The sequence below is a fragment of the Symphalangus syndactylus genome, chromosome 1, assembly GCF_028878055.3.
Source record: "Symphalangus syndactylus isolate Jambi chromosome 1, NHGRI_mSymSyn1-v2.1_pri, whole genome shotgun sequence".
Lineage (NCBI taxonomy): Eukaryota > Metazoa > Chordata > Mammalia > Primates > Hylobatidae > Symphalangus > Symphalangus syndactylus.
In genome coordinates this window covers 37116929-37134814 of record NC_072423.2, presented here as the reverse complement: position 1 = coordinate 37134814, position 17886 = coordinate 37116929, and the positions used below count along the sequence as shown (strand labels likewise).

Genomic DNA, 17886 nt, shown 5'->3' with positions numbered 1-17886 from the left:
GTAAAAATCTTCATAGACACAATAATAACGGTTTGCGGTCCTCCAAAGGGCTGCAGGACATAAACAGATATTCAGTGTGTCTGGGGATTCAAATTTCATTAAGTGGGAGAGGCAATTATGAAAGAAATGTTAAACAAGGCTTCTCAGGGAGACAATATTTTTTTTTAATTTTTTTATTTTTTATTTTTTTTGTGACGTAGTCTCACTCTGTAGCCCAGGCTGGAGTGCAGTGGCGTGATCTCGGCTCACTGCAACCTCTGCCTCCTGACCTTGGTTCAAATGATTCTCCCGCATCAGCCTCCTGAGTAGCTGGGATTACAGGCACGCACCACCATGCCCAGCTAGTTTTTGTATTTTTAGTAGAAACGGGGTTTCACCATGTTGGCCAGGCTGGTCTTAAACTCCTGACCTCATGATCTGCCCACCTCGGCCTCTCAAAGTGCTGTGATTACAGGCATGAGCCACTGCACCCGGCCTAATTTTTTTTTTTTTTTTTTTTTTTAAGTAGAGACAAGGTCTCACTATATTGCCCAGGCTGGTTGCCAACTCCTGCATCCAAGCAATACACCTGCCTCAGGCTCCCAAAGTGCTGGGATTACAGGCGTGAGACACTGCACCTGGCCAATAATTGTTTTAAAGGTTGAGAATCACTGCTTTAAAAGTAACAAATGAGGCCAAGCACAGTGGCTCACACCTGTAATCCAGGCACTTTGGGAGGCTGAGGTGGGAGGATCACTTGAAGCTGGGAGTTCCAGACCAACCGGGCCAGCATAGCAAGGCCCTGTCTCTATTTTAAATTTTAAAAAGCAACAAACGAGATGAACATTTCGAATCACATAGGAATTGCATTGAGCTGCAGTGACAGAAGCCCAGTTACAGCAGTGTTAACAAGTAAGGGTCTATTTCTGTCACATGAGAAGTCCAGGATGAAAAAAGGTGGTACTGGTAGTTGTTGACTTTGGTTCAGCAGCTCAATGACATCAAAACAGAATTTTCTGTGAGTCTCTTGGTTCATGGTGCCAAGAAGGCTATGCAACTCAAAAGACTATCCACATTCCAGACAGCAGGAGAAAGGGCTGTCAAGATCAAAAAGATGTGCCTCCTAGCTGACTCAATCAGTTCCTTTTAGAGAGCTTTGGAGGACCTTCCTCTACATCTCACTGACTATGCCTAGCTTCAAAGAAGGCTGGAAATGAAAATCTGGCTTCAAAAGAGGCTGGAAATACAATCAGGAAGTCAGGAAGATAAGGAGAACTCAACTCACTGTGTCTACCACAATATGAAGTGGATTCAAATTGCTTCTCTCTTAAAATCTTGTTTCCAAAGATCTATAAGATCTCTTAATACAGAGATTAATTATGTGCCTACCATATTCTTAATATAGTTTCACTGTTTTCCCCTTAACAATGTAACATTTTTGTTTTGACGATGAATAGTCAGTCTAAATATTAGGTAGAGAGAAAAGAACTCTGTGGATATAGAATCCTTAAAAGGCACACATATAAGTACTATATCAGGACCCACAAACTCCTCAACATGATCAATGATTATCTGCCACATACAAAGAAGATAAAACAAATCCTGGCCTAGCCAGAACTTACAAGAGTGGAATATCAGTGATTAACTGCATCAAACAGCACAGCAATTCTTCCAAAAGATCTTCTGAGTCAGAACCTGGTAAGACACATAAAAAGTTTTGTTTTTTTTTTTTTAACAAAGTACACAGTAGAATACAGTTGTTCAGAAGTTACATTTTCATTCCTAATGAGAATACAAACAGTTATCGTTATATAAACTCAGATATTAATGTTGACCTCTGAATAAAATCCAAATCATGAATAGGTTAGCATCTATCATGATCTTCATCTAGTATAGGACCTTTCAACACCTGCTGTTAATAATACAGCTTTTAAAGCTTGAAGGTACTTAAGGCTCCTGTACGCCAGTAGTTGTCAGATTTCTTATACTGCACTGTGTTTCTTTCAATGAAATCTTACATTAAAGCCAAATATATGAAACAGATAAAAATCAAGCTGCTCTCACTGCTTTGTTTGAAGCAGGGGTAGAGGACTTTTATCCCTTCCTCCCCAACCAATATCTGGCCTTACCCTTGATTTCTTGATGGGCCCCAAGGTACCTTTTATGAACCTCTGGAGCTCCACAGATCATAGACTGAACCCCATCAAAGAGGCCAACCTCCTCTTTACAGACAATGAGTCAAAGGTAAAAGGGCTTTCCCAAGTCACAGAATAAGTAAGTGGCAATGGCAGGATGCAAATTACCATTCCAATGGAAATGTTCCCCTATCCCATACTACTGCAGGTAAGTGACCTCCAAATTCCCAAAGTCAGTCAGTATCTTAAGTGACTTCTGGTCTTGGACATTACTGACACCTACTCCGTCATGAAATTCTTTCTTTTCTCAGTTCCTATAATACCTTATTTTTAACCAACTTCTTTTTCTATTTCTTCCCAGTGTCTGCTTCCTCAAAATACCTTTCAACTATTGGCATGTTCCCCAGAGTTCCACCATTGTCGTGCTTTTTTGTTCACTATCTCATCACCACAGTTCAGCTAAACAAGTTTACTAAATTAAAACTCACTCCTGGGCTGGGTATGGTGGCTCACACCTATAATCCCAGCACTTTGTGAGGCCAAGGCAGGCAGATCACCTGAGGTCAGGAATTCGAGACCAGCCTGGCCAACATGGTGAAACCCCACCTCTACTAAAAATACAAAAATTAGTCCAGCATGGTGGCGCATGCCTGTGGTCCCAGCTACTCAGGAGACTGAGACAGGAGAATTGCTTGAACCCGGGAGGAAGAGGCTGCAGTGAACTGAGGTCACGCCACAGCACTCCAGCCTGGGCAACAAAGCGAGACTGTGTCTAAAAAAAAAAAAGAAAAGAAAAAGAAAACTGACTCCTGGACTCCTTTAACCTTCATAACTAGTTAGTATTTGTAGTTCCAATTTTACTCCTCTGCAATCCAAACTCCAGATTGCAATCAGACAGAGCTAACTAAACTCCATCCTTTCACTCTCCTGGCTTAGATCTTTTCAATTACTTTAAGCTGATTAATATATACCAGAAAAATTCTATGCTCCGAAGTACAGCATGCCAGACTCTTGGAGATATAAGTCCTGCATCCCTTTCTACCTTTATCTTCCTCCAGTACTGCAGTGTACATTCCAGCAATGCCAAGCTATCTGCTACATGCCATTTCACACCTCAGTAACATTCCCTCTGCCTGGAATAGCCTCCAACAATAAAAACCTAATTTTTAAAAAGCCCATCTGTATCCATCTGAACCATCCTCAGTTTCATCTCCTCTATGAAACCCACTCCCTTGCCTCACCCTGAATAATCTATAAAGTATCTATGCCTCGTGCATGCCTCTTGCAATGCATATGTTGGTTACATTATGCCATCATTTTTTGTCTACAAGCAGGCAGTCCCCTACTGGACTCTATACTTCTTGAGGATGATGACTCACAAAGAGCTTGCACATAGTATGTACTCAATACAATTTGCTGAACTGAGCCCAAGTGTCTCAGAAAAAATCCAGCAGTTAATTGCAAAGCATCAAAGCACTTGGAGTCTCAAAAAAAAAAAGTTTAGCAATTTCTTTTCTAGGCCACAATAACACCTAGCATTCAGAAATTATAAAGAAATTTCATCCTGCTTTGCCACAAAAAGAACTGGCACAGTAACCCCGTGAGAGGTAAGTACAAATCTTAAAAAGAATATTAAATCACGCTGAACACAGTGATCAATGCTAAAAAGGATACAGAGCAAGACTCAAGTTCAACAACCAAATTAAATCTCACTCCAAGAAGCATTGGGCTTGGCTCTATTATTAGTGAAGAAAAAAAAATAAGAGAGTAAGTCACACTTGTCTCTGGGACTGTATGATCAGTTACCAGATCTAACTAAAATCCCTCTCATTGCCAAGGCTGTCCAACATAACTCAAGTTAACAACCTACTCTAACAAGTTGATTTGTTGGTATATAATATATACTCAATGTATGTTTGCTAAATGGTCACTCCTTAACTCATTCTACAGGATGCAGTGTCCCAAGCCCAAGAAAGAACACTTAAAATCACTCAGTGATTCCCTAAGGAACATTTCAGACCAAATGCCAGTTTAATAACATCCCTGTTCAGCCAAGCAGCCAGCAGTTTTTTAATTATGGAAGGTGAGAGACCAAGCAGTCAGGAACCACAGATGGTGCTTGATTTGATTTTTTAACTTCCAAGGGTATAAAAACACCTAATTTGTACATCTTAAAATGATGACAAGGATTCTCTACTCAATTCCATGTGCCACTCAAATCACAACCTCGGCCAAATTTACAGTTGGGTCAATTAAGGAGTATACACACAGCTTTGTTACCAATCCAATAAAATAATGAAGATGATGATAGACATGTTTCATAGAAGAAAAATGTAATATTTCAAGGCCAAAGCTCTAACAAAAGACAATAAGCGATTTCCAGCTGAAATCTCTTAAGACTTCCATTCATTAAAAAAATTTCCTCAGAATTCTAAATTCTTGTTTCTCAGCTAATCTAGAAGTAAATAATTATATTTTAAGTGAAGAGTGACAAGATTTGACTGCTTACTAGGTTTGACATCAAGCAAGCTATTCATATTGCATTATTTTCCAACTAGCACTTATATCACCTTAGCTTTCTTATAAGGCCAAATATCTTCCTTAGTTCCAAAAAATAAATATAAACTCACCTACAAAAAGTATAGTAACACATTCAAGCATTTCATACAGTAAAAAGAATCTTAAAAGTTCTTGAAATTTGCAGGTCAATGACAAAATAAACTGAGGTTCTTTGAGCAAAGGTCTTTGCAAAAATTCAGTGTGTTTACTGTATTGTAAAGTTTTATAACTTAGAGTTCTCTAAGAAAGAACATTTCTCTCCTAAGAGTTCTCTCTCAATGCTGGGCGCAGTGGCACATGCTATAGTGCCAGCTACTCCGGAGGCTGAGGCAGGAGGGTCTCTTGAGCCTAGGAGTTGGAGGCCAGCTTGGGCAACATACCAAGACCCTGTCTCTTAAAAAAAAACAAAGAGTTCTCCCTTAAAGAGTTTTAAATTACCACAATAGCTCCAGACAAATATTTTAATATTTTAAGTCTTAGTTTCTACAAGATCATATTAACAGCAAACATTTACCGAGTACTCTACCCTTTGACAGGCATTGTGATGAGCACTTTATACTCAGTCATGTTAACGTTAATCCTGACAATAACTCTTGATGAATAGTTAATGATTATGATCATCATTTTACAGATGAAGACATCAAGGTTCAGATAGGTTAGTTTAATTACAGTAAGGGGCAGAACCCAGATTTGAACTCAAATCTATACTCTCAAGGAAAAAAATTAAAAGGAAAATATTCTTTAAGTTATTTTTAAAGATATGTTTCTATACAAAGTTAGGGGAAAATATTCAACCAATTCATGTTTTACTGAACACTGTAAACACAAAACCCCAAGTACTATGGGCCTGGTTAGGAGGGAGACATCTGAAGTACTACGTATTAGTTTATACATCAAGATGACACATACTAGAAGTTCTTGACTCCTTCAAAATCCAATGTACAAATAATCTAAAACAATGAATAAATATAAGCTATTATCATCCATATTGTGCAGAACAAGGTCACTAAAATCCCAGCCCTATTCCTGGAGTTTTCTCACTCTAAAGCTCCACTGCTCTAGTCCCTATGAACTTCACCAGGGGAAGGAGTAAACAAGTGAGGTGATATCTAGGGTCCCTTAAGGTTCTAATAATCTATACCCAAAATTAAGCTGCAGTCCCTGTTAGTTCATTCTATTCAGCATCCATTCAGCACCATGTGCTGAGTGAGACAGCACTCTTGTTTTGTCCTTAGGGAGAGAAGCAGAGAAGAGTACAATACTGTCCTAATCAAATGCCTTCCATCACAGTAGGAGAGGAAAGGAAGACAGCAAAAAAATTATTTTTAAAAAGCTCTCATTGATCATTAGAAAACAAAGCAACCGGAAAAATGAAACATATGGATTTAAATCAGAATACATATAGTCATTAAAATAAATGTTAAAAGACAGAGTTTTTGTCTTTGTTTTCTTTGCGTTCAGAAGGTTGAACTGCCAGTTTTTTAATGCTGCCCAAAATTACACTGTGCCAAATACAAGTACTAAAAACTTAATCGAACAGGGCTGTACTCCAAAAACAGGTTAACAGAGTACCTTAGATGTTCAGAATAAAATTGGCTTCCTTAAAATGGAAGACACATAATTAAATTATATTTATTAAAAACTTATATTCAGAAAATAAAAGACTCACAGTAGAGTCTATGTTTTTGCCACTTTAATAGTGAAACTGACATTGAATTTATTCTAAAATATTAGATTTAAACTTCTAATTAGCAAAACCAAAAATGTCTCTTGTAGGTTAATCATAAAGAGGAAAGGCAAAAGGACTCTTCTAAAAAGAAAAGTGATCTGCATTTCAGTGCACTACAGTATTTATAAGCTTGTGTCCTATACCATTCCAATCAGATCAGTAATAATTCTGGTTGACTGCTATTATTTTGGTCAAACAGAAATGTTTCTAATTACCCTAAAAGATAATATACTCTACCAGGTTTGATTATAAAATGTGCCTATTAGAAGTTTAATTGATTTTGTTCCACTGATAACGTAAGGGAAAGAAAGGGAGAGAAGAGACAGAAATATTACAAAACAATCACACCTATTATATGACCAAAGGACAGTTCAGGAATTCCTAGAGGCACTTTTGTTTTTCTGCAGAGACAGATTACAAGTCTTATATATTACAAGTCAATATTTTAAAGGAATAAGTCCATGCTTTCTTTTTTCTCTGGGCCACATTTTTCCATATGGGTTTGTTTTTTGCGTTGCTTACCTATAACTAATAAGGTTAAATTATTAAATTTGGTATTTAAACAGACAAAGCAAAAACCACCCAACCACATACTATACAATTTTGGGTTTACCTCCTGAGCTACCTACCGCCTGCCCCAGTCTCTAGGGCCCAGTTCCAGCAGAGAAAAGAGAGCAGGGAACCTGCTGCCGTGGCAGCCGAAGCACCTGAGCCATCTGGAAGAACAAAGCTAGTTTCACAGCACTCGCTGCCACCAAGTTTGGCAAAACAAACATGCCACAGGTTTTGAAAGTGATTCCAAAGAGTTTCAAAAATGTTTTATGCCTGGGGAGCTTAAAGGAAACTGCTTGTGTGAGAAAGGGGGTAATTAACAAATTTTAAATATACTTCCACAAATTTCCTAACTGGTATCATTTTCTTTTTGTTTTGATCTCTCACAAGTCAGCCGCTGCCTTCACTGTTTGGAATCCTTTGCTCTCCACTGACCTGCCAGCGTGAGGCCAATGTTGACTGGAAGCGTGGTGTGCATAGGCAGAGCCTGCCAAACAGTGGTTCCGGCTAGAGGGTTTCGGGCTGCTTCACTGGGGGACACTGAAATTTTCTCTATAGGAGTATCCACTAATCTGGCAGGAAAGGGAATAGGGTGGGTAAAATCCTGGTGCCAGCATTCTAGCAGCCAAGTCAAGACACCTTACTCTTCCATATGTGGCCTTTCCACTGAGCCCTGGTCTCAGTAGGCCACCATCCTTCCCCAGTGCCTGAGAGTTCATTCAGGAGGCTCTCTGGGTTCAGCCTCTATGGATAACAGATCTCTAGTATTAAACTGGGAAGGGGGGTGGCCTCCTGACTGCATGGCAAGGGACAGAACCTTGGATAGAACTGCTTCTTCCAACCAAGCCTGAATGCCTTCAGAGACACCTGGTACTTCCGATTCCTAAGCCTTTCCAGGGTTCTCGAGTAAGAACTGGCTTTTTTTCTGGAGTTCTCCAACCCTGAAGCCATTTAGCTTTCAGCTTTCACAGATCAGTGAAGCTCATCATTACTCCATTTTCCAGCTTTCAAAATGTTACTAACATTGTGTTCCCCTCTCTTCTTCAATTAATAAATTCATGACTTTTTAAAAGTCCCTTTGCTGATATTTTATTGGAGTTCCAGGAGAAAGCAAACACACGTTTAATCCACTATGCTTGAGAGCAAGTCCCACAAAATGATTTTTTAAAAATAAATTTATACTGAACTGTTTTATGCCATGGAAGTGCCATTAAAGCCAGGCTTCTGCTTGGCCTTGTTGAGTCCCTGTCTCTTTCCTACTCTCCACAAAGCTGTACTCACAGGTCATACAGTGTCTTGGGCCTATGCACCTTGCTCGCCCCAGGTCTGGGCAGCTGATCTGCTGCCTCCCTTCCCTCAGTGCTCACAGAGCTGCCCACTGGGCCACAGGTGGTAATCTCTTTCAAAACAGGACTAACACTGGGCGCAGTGGCTCGTGCCTATAATCCCAGCACTTTGGGAGGCCGAGGCGGGTGGACCATTTGAGGTCAGGAGTTCGAGACCAGCCTGGCCAACATGGTGAAACCCCGTCTCTACTAAAAATACAAAAATCAGCTGGGCGTGGTGGCCCACACCTGTAATCCCAGCTACTTGGGAGGCTGAGGCAGGAGAATTGCTTGAACCTGGGAGGCGGAGGTTGCAGTGAGCCAAGGTCACGCCACTGCACTTCAGCCTGGGCAACAAGAGCGAAACTCCATCTCAGAAAAAAAAAAAAAAATACGACTAACTCCCTCTCTGGGCTCTTCATGCTAGCACCTCCTACTTCCCTGGACCTTCCTTTCAGCTTTATTTCCCAGCACCCCCACTTTGTTGCTTTTATCTTCAGCCTCTCAATCTCCAAAGGCTTCTTCCCTCATTTAAAAAATAAATAAACAAAAAATATTTGTAAAGAAACTATACGCGGGTGCAGTGGCTCACATCTGTAATCCCAGACTTTGGAAGGTCAAGAAGGGTGGATCACTTGAGGTCAGGGTTTGGGAACAGCCTGGCTAACATGGTGAAACCCCGTCTCTACTAGAAATATAAAAATCAGCTGGACACGGTGGCATGCGCCTGTGATTCCCAGCTACTCGGGAGGCTAAGGCAAGAGAATCACTTGAACCCAGGAGGTGGAGGTTGCAGTGAGCCAAAATCGCGCCACTGCACTCCAGCCTGGGCAAGAGAGCAAGACTCTGTCTCCAACAAAAAGAAAAAGAAACTATCATTGCAGCATGGTGCAGTAGTTACTCCAATGAGCCCTCCTGTACAAAACATATAGTTCTTGGCTAAAATAACACTTTCTAGTGCATTGATGGGCTTCCAGAATGTAAAGCAAATTTCTAAGGACTCCAACCCTATAACCAAAAGAACAACCTGCGAGCAAATAAATGGACTTGAATCCAGATTAAAACACTGAGCAGTAAGCAAACGCTAAGATAGGTAACCCTGAGGATGAATGCCAGTTAGAATGAAGCCCACTACGGGGAGACTAAGCCTCAGTCAGTGGCAAGGAATGGGGCCTGAACCTGAGACTCCACATTAAGTCAAGAATTGTTGCAGGAGGCTAACATGGCATCAGGTATTACAGCCCCTGGATCCCTTTAGAAGCAAATGCAAATCTCTCCCTTATTTGGAGCCTCAAATAAGATCAAATAAGTCTAGGTGCGGTAGCTCATGCCTATAATCCCAGTGCTTTGGAAGGCCAAGGCAGAAGGATTGCTTGAGGCCAGGAATTCGAGACCAGCCTGGGCAACATAGTGAGACCCCATCTCTACCAAAAATAATCTTTAAAAATTAGCCAGGCTTAATGGTATGTGCCTGTAGCCCTAGCTATTAAGGAGTCTGAGGCTTCAGTGAGCTGTGACGGTACCATTGCACTCTAGCCTGAGTGACAGAAACTCTGTCTCAAAAAAGAAAAAATAATGCAATCAGTGTCATCAAATACATAAGGCAACAAGCCATGAGAAGTGCTTCCAAAAACAAACAACACATTTAGGCCCCTAAGGACTTAAAATATTGGATTTATGAGACACAAAATGTAAAATAAATATCAGTATTACCTTGGCAAGAATGGGGTATAATACCAAGCCAGAGGAAAGAAAAACTCACACTGAAGGCAAAAGGAAAACGGAAAAAATTGTGTATTACTTCATAGTTTTGCCTAGGGCTGGCTTTGTCCCCTTTGACTGATTCTCAAAGGCATGGACTAATGGAAAGAGCTATCCTCATATAATAATACAAATTCTCCCTAACAATCTGCTACCACATCATACATAGCCTATGGGAAAATGTTCAAATACAAAATCCTCACAAATTTAGATTATAAACTAAGAGCTTACTGACAGTCACATTACTCTCATAAAGACTGCTTCACTGAAAATGCCAGCAATATCCATGTGATCACAGCAGTATTACAACGGATGGGAATAAAGAAAAAAATGCTGTATGTGGAATAAACCAACATACCTAAGATGCCTCAGTTGACTTCGCTCAATTGTTTGCAGATGGCCCTGTACTTTTGTAAATTCGACCTTCAAACAACCTGTACCACTGTATATTATCGACCCCAAACAGTCTTTCATATACCTAAATCAGATATCATATATCAGCTGATAAATGGATGTCTTCAGCTACTGCATGGTGATGCTCCATTTTTCCCCCTTTCAACAGTATCTCTGTAATCATTCAATTTTATTGCTCTTTTATCAACTGTAAAAAGAAATTGGTAGAAAATATAAAAAGGGCTAAAGTAGAAATCTCAAACTAACGACATGGAAGACTAAGGTAAAAATAATTACATATGCCAAAACAGAAAGTTTTTAGTCTTAAAAGATATTCACTGGACTTAAGCTGGTGGACCAAGAGTAGGCTCAATTGTAAACACTAAAGAACATGTACAGGGCCGGGTGCGGTGGCGCATGCCTGTAATCCCAGCACTTTGGGAGGCTGAGGCAGGCAGATCACCTGAGGTCAGGAGCTCGTGACCAGCCTGGCCAACATGGCAAAACTCCGTCTCTACTAAAAAAATACAAAAATTAGCCAGGCATGGTGGCGGGCTCCTGTAATCCCAGCTACTGAGGAGGCTGATACAGGAGAATTGCTTGAACCCGGGAGGTGGAGGCTGCAGTAGCTGAGATTGCACCACTGCACTCCAGCCCGGGTGACAGGGCAAGACTCCGTCTCAAAAAAAAAAAAAAAAACCATGTATAAAATCCTGAACTGTCAACTCTGTATAAAGGAAGCATATATTCACAATGACAGGTTCAAATTTAAAAAAAAAAAAAAGAAAGAAAAGGTCTGTCAGTATATGGACAGGATCACTGACAGATTACCACAGAGATGGCTCTTTCAGTGAGATAACCATCTTGATAATGTGGCCTATGGTTGAAAAAGTGTCATTCTCCCACTACCCTTACATTAGGTTACCTAGGATGCACAACAAAAAACCTTGCTTCCCAAGCTTGGACAAGGGTGGGGGGTGCAGGGATACTCTGAAATTTGGGCCCCAAAATAAATACAGTATATCTCTAAAATGCATCGATTAACTTAATGGCATATAATGAGAAATAATTTTATATTAAAAAATGGTACTGTTATAGGACAGATAAATATGTTACAGGAAAGGGGTCCCAATCCAGACCCCAAGACAGAGCGAGTCCGCAGTGCAAAGTGAAAGCAAGTTTATTAAGAAAGTATAGGAATGAAAGAACGGCTACTCCAGAGACAGAGCACTCCCCAGGGCTGCCAGTTGCCCATTTTTATGGTTATTTCTTGATTATATGCTAAACAAGGGGTGGATTATTCATGCCTCCCCTTTTTAGACCATATAGGGTAACTTCTTGAGATTGCCATGGCGTTTGTAAACTGTCATGGCGCTGGTGGGAGTGTAGCAGTAAGGACGACCAGAGGTCACTCTCGTGGCCATTTTGGTTTTGGTGGGTTTTGGCCGGCTCCTTCACTGCAAACTGTTTTATCAGCAAGGTCTTCATGACTGGTATTTTGTGCCAACCTCCTATCTCATTCTGTGACTTAGAATGTCTTAACTGTCTGGGAATATAGCCTGGTAGGTTTCAGCTTAATTTACCCAGCTCCTATTCAAGATGGAGTTGTTCTGGTTCCCATGCCTCTGACAATATCATGTTAAATAAAGTATAAAATATGCATATTTTGTAGGACATAATACAAAACAAAGTGCTGGGTTTGCAGGTATTGAGTGGGCTATGCTCTTGGGCCCTGTGAGGATAAACATTCACTCCATTCTTGCTGCTAGCACTTCGTGGGAAGGTTTGCAACTTACCAAGCAGAACTATGTTTTTGGTACTGCTGGCATCACAAACATGAAGGCCAGCATTAACCAAACTAACACACGCAAGACACAATTCTAATTAAAAGCTCTAACTTTAGACATCAGTATATATTTAACAAATATAGAAGGCTAATGATCAAAATAGTAAATTAAACATATTCATCTCTTGAAACTCAAACTCAATGTATAAAGCACAAGCTCTGAAAATCAATGCTAAATGATAAACAATAACTGTGAAAGATGATGGAGTGGTTTGGGAATAGTTACATTAAATTAATTAGATTCGATATAATTCTCACAAACATTCCCTCCTAGAAAAAAACAAAGTATATAACTTTCAAAATACCAAAATTCTGCAGTATCTCTCACATACCAACTTAGTTAATTTCTCAAAATCCTTGATTAGGTCTATACTATAACATACAGTTACATGGTAGTCAGAGAACATAACAGTCAATCCCAAAAGAAGATCAAGACCAGCAAAAAATCTAGCTACATTCAGAAACAACTTAGAAGGTCTTGACTTATGTTCCTTTCTACTTAGTGACTGAGAAAGAGACAGAAAATGTATTTGTCTGTGAAAGTTTAGGGGTAAGAAGAAGCAGTACCTGTTTTTCCAGTACCACTAATCAAATGTGGAGTCAAAGGGACTTTTATTATTGAAATAAATTTTGGTGAAATGACAAATGCTCAATCTCTAAAAATATTAGGACAGTTCAGTTTGCTTCCTGTGCCTCAGCTCCCTTTTCCAACGTAGCTTAATGAAAGGTAGCTTCAATAAAATCTGGCTGCCTAGGCCGGGCCCAGTGGCTCACACCTGTAATCCCAGCACTCTGGGAGGCCAAGGTGGGCAGATCACATGAGGTCAGGAGTTCAAGACCAGCCTGGCCAACATGGTGAAACCCCCATCTCTACTAAAAATACAAAAGTAACTGGGCATGGTGGCACATGCCTCTAATTCCAGATACTTGGGAGGCTGAGGTAGGAGAATCACCTGAACCCGGGAGGCAGAGGTTGCAGTGAGCCAAGATTGTCCCATTGCACTCCAGCCTAGGCAACAAAAGCAAAACTCTGTCTCAAAAAAAAAAAAAAAAAATTGGCTGCCTATCTTTTTTAGAGCAGAATCTCAAAAGTTCAGCAGGAATTACTTCAGAGCAAAAAGGACAGAACCCAAGAAAGGAATGTCTTATCTACAGGGAAACTGGAGAGTTGTTTCCCCTGAGAAGACAAGGTAAACATTTTTATCCAAGGGAAATACTCATGGGGCAGCCCCTAAACACCTGGGGCTCTCACAGTTACAAAATGGGAAAGCAGAAAAGACACACACATGCACACACACACACACACACACACACATCTCTATACCTGCCTTGGGCTTTAAAAGAAAAAAATATATACATATATACACACACATATATATATACACACACACACACACATATTCATTGTCATTTTATTCACCCTTTACAGGAAATTATTCTTTACTTAATAAGTTATAACATGGTACAGTATCTGAAATTTAACTTTTTTTAACAGCATCAAAGAGAATTTCAGTACCTATCCCCTTCCTGCCATCCCCCAAAGTTAATGGGGTAGTAATTCATACTAACTCAAAACTGGGCAAAACAATAAATGACTTTCCATGAAATGGTCTTCTGGGACAGAAGGGAAAATAAAAGACGACAGCAAATAAAACTGCTGAAATTGATATGCTTGCTTTATTCAAGAATAATAAAGTTATCCACATTTTAGCTATGAATGTAGAATAATACCTGTGATACTGTGATGGTTAATACCGAGTGTCAACTTGATCGGATTGAAGGATGCAAAGTACTGTTACTGGGTGTGTCTGTGAGGGTGTTGCCAAAGGAGATTAACGTTTGAGTCAGTGGACTGGGAGAGGCAGACCCACCCTCAATCTGGGTGGGCACCATCTAATCAATTGCCAGCACGAATAGAATAAAGCAGGCAGAAGAAGGTGGAAGGAACAGACTTGCTGAGTTTCCCGGCCTTCATCTTTTTCCCATGCTGGATGCTTCTTGCCCTCAAACACTGGACCCCAGGTTCTTCAGTTTTTGGACCCTTGGACTTACACCAGTGGTTTGCCAGGGACTCTTGGGCCTTCAGACAGACTGAAGGCTGCACTGTCAGCCCTACTTTTGAGGTTTTGGGACTCAGACTGGCTTCCTTGCTCCTCAGCTTGCACAGGGCCTATTGTGGGACTTCACGTTGTGATCATGTGAGTCACTACTCCTTAATAAACTCCTCTTCATATATACATCTATGGTATTAGTTCTAGCCCTCTAGAGAACCCTCATACAGTAACTGTCAAAGAAAAGTGGAACATATGATTTCCCTTCCCTGCAACCAGCCAACTATGTCATCTGTTGGAAAGAAACTTTAGAACACTTATGAAACAAACTTAATTGTGATATTTTTAATTCAGCTGGCTCTCAAGGATGAAACTTGAATTTAAATACACTCAACCTGTATTTGTCCAGTATCAGTAGAGGAAAATAAAAATGTTTCCACATAAACAGAAAACAAAAGATTGCTGATATCTTGCTCAAGCACAAACTAGAGTTTGCTCATCTATCTGCATATTTGGGGACAGGGCATATGTAAACTGCAGCAAATTCCATTCAGTCTACAAACGTCTGACCAAAGAAAATGAAGAGCTCTTGCCTGCTAAATGTTCTGCATGCCTTGCACACAGCATTGCTATGAGACAGTAGTTTCCTGACCTGTGATATTTGCCACCTTTCAGTTTTCTCAAAACCTGCAGAACTTAGTGAGATTTGGACCTTACAGAAATGTAAGGCGATAGACTCCTTGGACATGAACCTGCCAAATGGCTATCAAGGTGGCCAGTCACAGAAAAGATGTTAAAATGTTAGAAGATGGTAAAATCCTATTTTCAAAGTGTGAGTCAAGAAGAATGTCCTTCTCTAATTTGGGAATACACTGAGGATAAGAATGAAGAAAAAGATTGCAGTAAAACAGAAATTCATATTCTATTTCTCCAAAACTGTTTCCTGATCTTGAAAGAGGACATAAGGAGCCTAAAGAAGGAGGAAATGACTGTCCTAAGTTGCTCAATACCATGTGTAGAAAATTCCTCTACCATCAGGTAATGGGGTCTCAGAGGGAGAAGAGATAAATACACATGGTCACTCTGCTACTTGAGTTGAAAGTATTGCAAACTATTGTTTTCTTGCACCATGTCATTTCATTTGCTCAAAATGTAGCATAATACCTCAATATATGTAAATGATATAACCAGAATTTCCATAAGATTTTTGCCATCTAAAAATAGTTTTAAGAAATGCTTGAATGCACAAAAGGTTAACTTTCCACAGAATCTTTTCTACCTCCCCATAATATTGTTTTTAAAAATTCTAGGCCGGGCACGGTGGCTCACGTCTGTAATCTCAGCACTTTGGAAGGCCAAGGTGGGTGGATCACTTGAGGTCAGGAGTTCAAGACCATCCTGGCCAACATGGTGAAACCCCATCTCTACTAAAAATACAAAAATTAGCTGGGCGTGGTGGAATGCACCTGTAGTCCCAGCTACTCAGGAGGCTGAGACAGGAGAATTGCTTGAACTCAGAAGGCAGAGGCTGCAGTGAGCCAAGATCACACCACTGCATTCCAGCCTGGGCAACAGAGCGAGACTCCGTCTCAAAAAAATTAAAAATAAAAATAAAAATTCTATAACAGAATTTAAGAAATATTCCCCATAGACATGGATACACTGAAAAATCAGTACATTGTGATGTTGACCTGGATGAATAGTAACTCTTTTATACGTTTGTTTCCCTTTGTCAATATTTGACTTTGACATTTAAAAACAGGTATTTGGCAACACAGTTGAAACCACAGTGAAAAATTACTCCTAGGTATATGAAAGTTAAGTATGATTATATATATGCATGAAATCCACATAGCACACAGACCTCCATTAAAAGTATACACATCTCAAAGTTCTCTCCCAATACCTGTCCCCACAAGAGATGGTAACACACGACCTTGAATCACACAGGTGACGCTGTCAGCCTGATAAGGGTGGAGATCTATTTTGAAAACAGAACTCAGAAAACTATGGGGCAACGCTGCCTTGCCCTCAGAAAGGAACGATAGTGTGAAGGGTAACCTTTCCCTGTATCTTCAGAAAAAGATGACACACTTTGGCATCATAAAACTGTCCTTGAAAATGTTACTTCTGATAAAGTGTCGTAGTCCCAAAGACACTCAGACCCAGAAGCTATTGCTGCACGTGATGAAAGTAACCTTTAACATAAAATCTGACTAGTTGGCTCCCTTACTAATATATTGACTTGGCAATGATATTTAAAACTGACATCTCTGTTTTCTGAAAGAAATACATATTTGTGTGAGTTTTATTTTTATATTACTTTCTTCTTCATCCACATGCATGAAAGTCAAAATAAATGAAAACTTCAACCCTACCAGCTTATTTAAAAGGAAAAAAAAAAAAACTCTGAGTCTTGACTCATTTAAATTAATACAGAAAAAGAAAAAATGACAGTATGAGTTCATTTTAAAATGAAAATTATAAGGATAACTGGAATTTTCAAAATTATACTTTTATTCCTGAAATTTTATCCTTAAATGTTACACATGCTATATCTACAACATCTTTAAAAACAATACTTACTGTAATTGCCAGATTTTTCTTCATAAGTAAAATGAAGTTGTAATTCCTCCTCTGACATCTGACAGATGAACACTTTCAGCAAACAGCAAATAATAAACAAAGCATTGTGTGTCTGCCAAATGAAGATGTGGCTAGAAAGACCAAAATCATACAAGAATCAATATTTAAACATAAACATCATGGTTTATTTCTAGTTCATGATTTCTTCCTGATTTGTCAACCATTTTGTCCATCCTATTGGTAATATTAGGACAATGTCCATATCTTTTAATGGCTTATGATTTATTACATTGTACCAGTGATATTATGTTTTACTTCATAGTTCATTCCATGTATTTTACATAGTGAATCTACTTAATAAAAATCTTTACTGATGACTATGGGAATGACTGTTCTTTGTTCTTAATAGGTATACCACATACAGGCAATTAAAAGAGAAGAAAGCTACAAAAAAATAAAATAAATTGTGGCAACATAAAAAGAATATATGCAAATATGTAACCAAAATTTTCAGTGAGGCATTGCCAGCAGCACAGTAAAATACTTTTTATTTGTATTAATGACCATGAACTCCCAAGAAAAACTTTATTGGATTCAATGTAATTTGTTTATAAGCAAGACAATGCAAAATATTTTAATCTTTTCAGAGACTGACATCCAAACATGGTTTTGAAAAATGCTTCAGTGCATAAAAAGTTAACCTTCCATTGATGTAAAGAATATGACGGAAATAACGGCAACAGATGTAGAATGAAATAAAACTCAGACTAAGTCATCATTTAAATTAGATAGCAGCAGCAGTGATAATGGGGGGGGGAATTACCTTCTTAATGATAATTACATCATTACTCATCTTCTTAAAGAATATAATCTAAAGATTGTCTAAAAAGCTGAAATTAGATTCCAGAATCTATAATCTCACCCCAGTGACTTAGACACTAACCTAAAACCTCTCTCTTTTACCTTTTTT

General features: G+C 39.3%; 1 protein-coding gene across 22 annotated transcripts in view; it reads right to left on the bottom strand.

Moving 5' to 3' along the window:
* Nucleotides 1-17886, bottom strand: part of DYM (dymeclin) — a 400594-nt gene that overhangs the window by 309155 nt on the left and 73553 nt on the right. For 17 of the 22 annotated variants that reach the window (XM_055299796.2, XM_055232593.2, XM_055232612.2 and 14 more), the window contains exons 5-6: nucleotides 16917-17047; nucleotides 1602-1674 (exon numbers count right to left, since the gene is read on the bottom strand). The exons of 4 other annotated variants lie outside the window; for them this stretch is intronic. In XM_055299796.2, the coding sequence (XP_055155771.1) occupies nucleotides 1602-1674; nucleotides 16917-17047 (204 nt within the window). The remainder of the gene's footprint in view (nucleotides 1-1601; nucleotides 1675-16916; nucleotides 17048-17886) is intronic. One more of the 22 variants, XM_055232666.2, reaches the window with a different exon arrangement.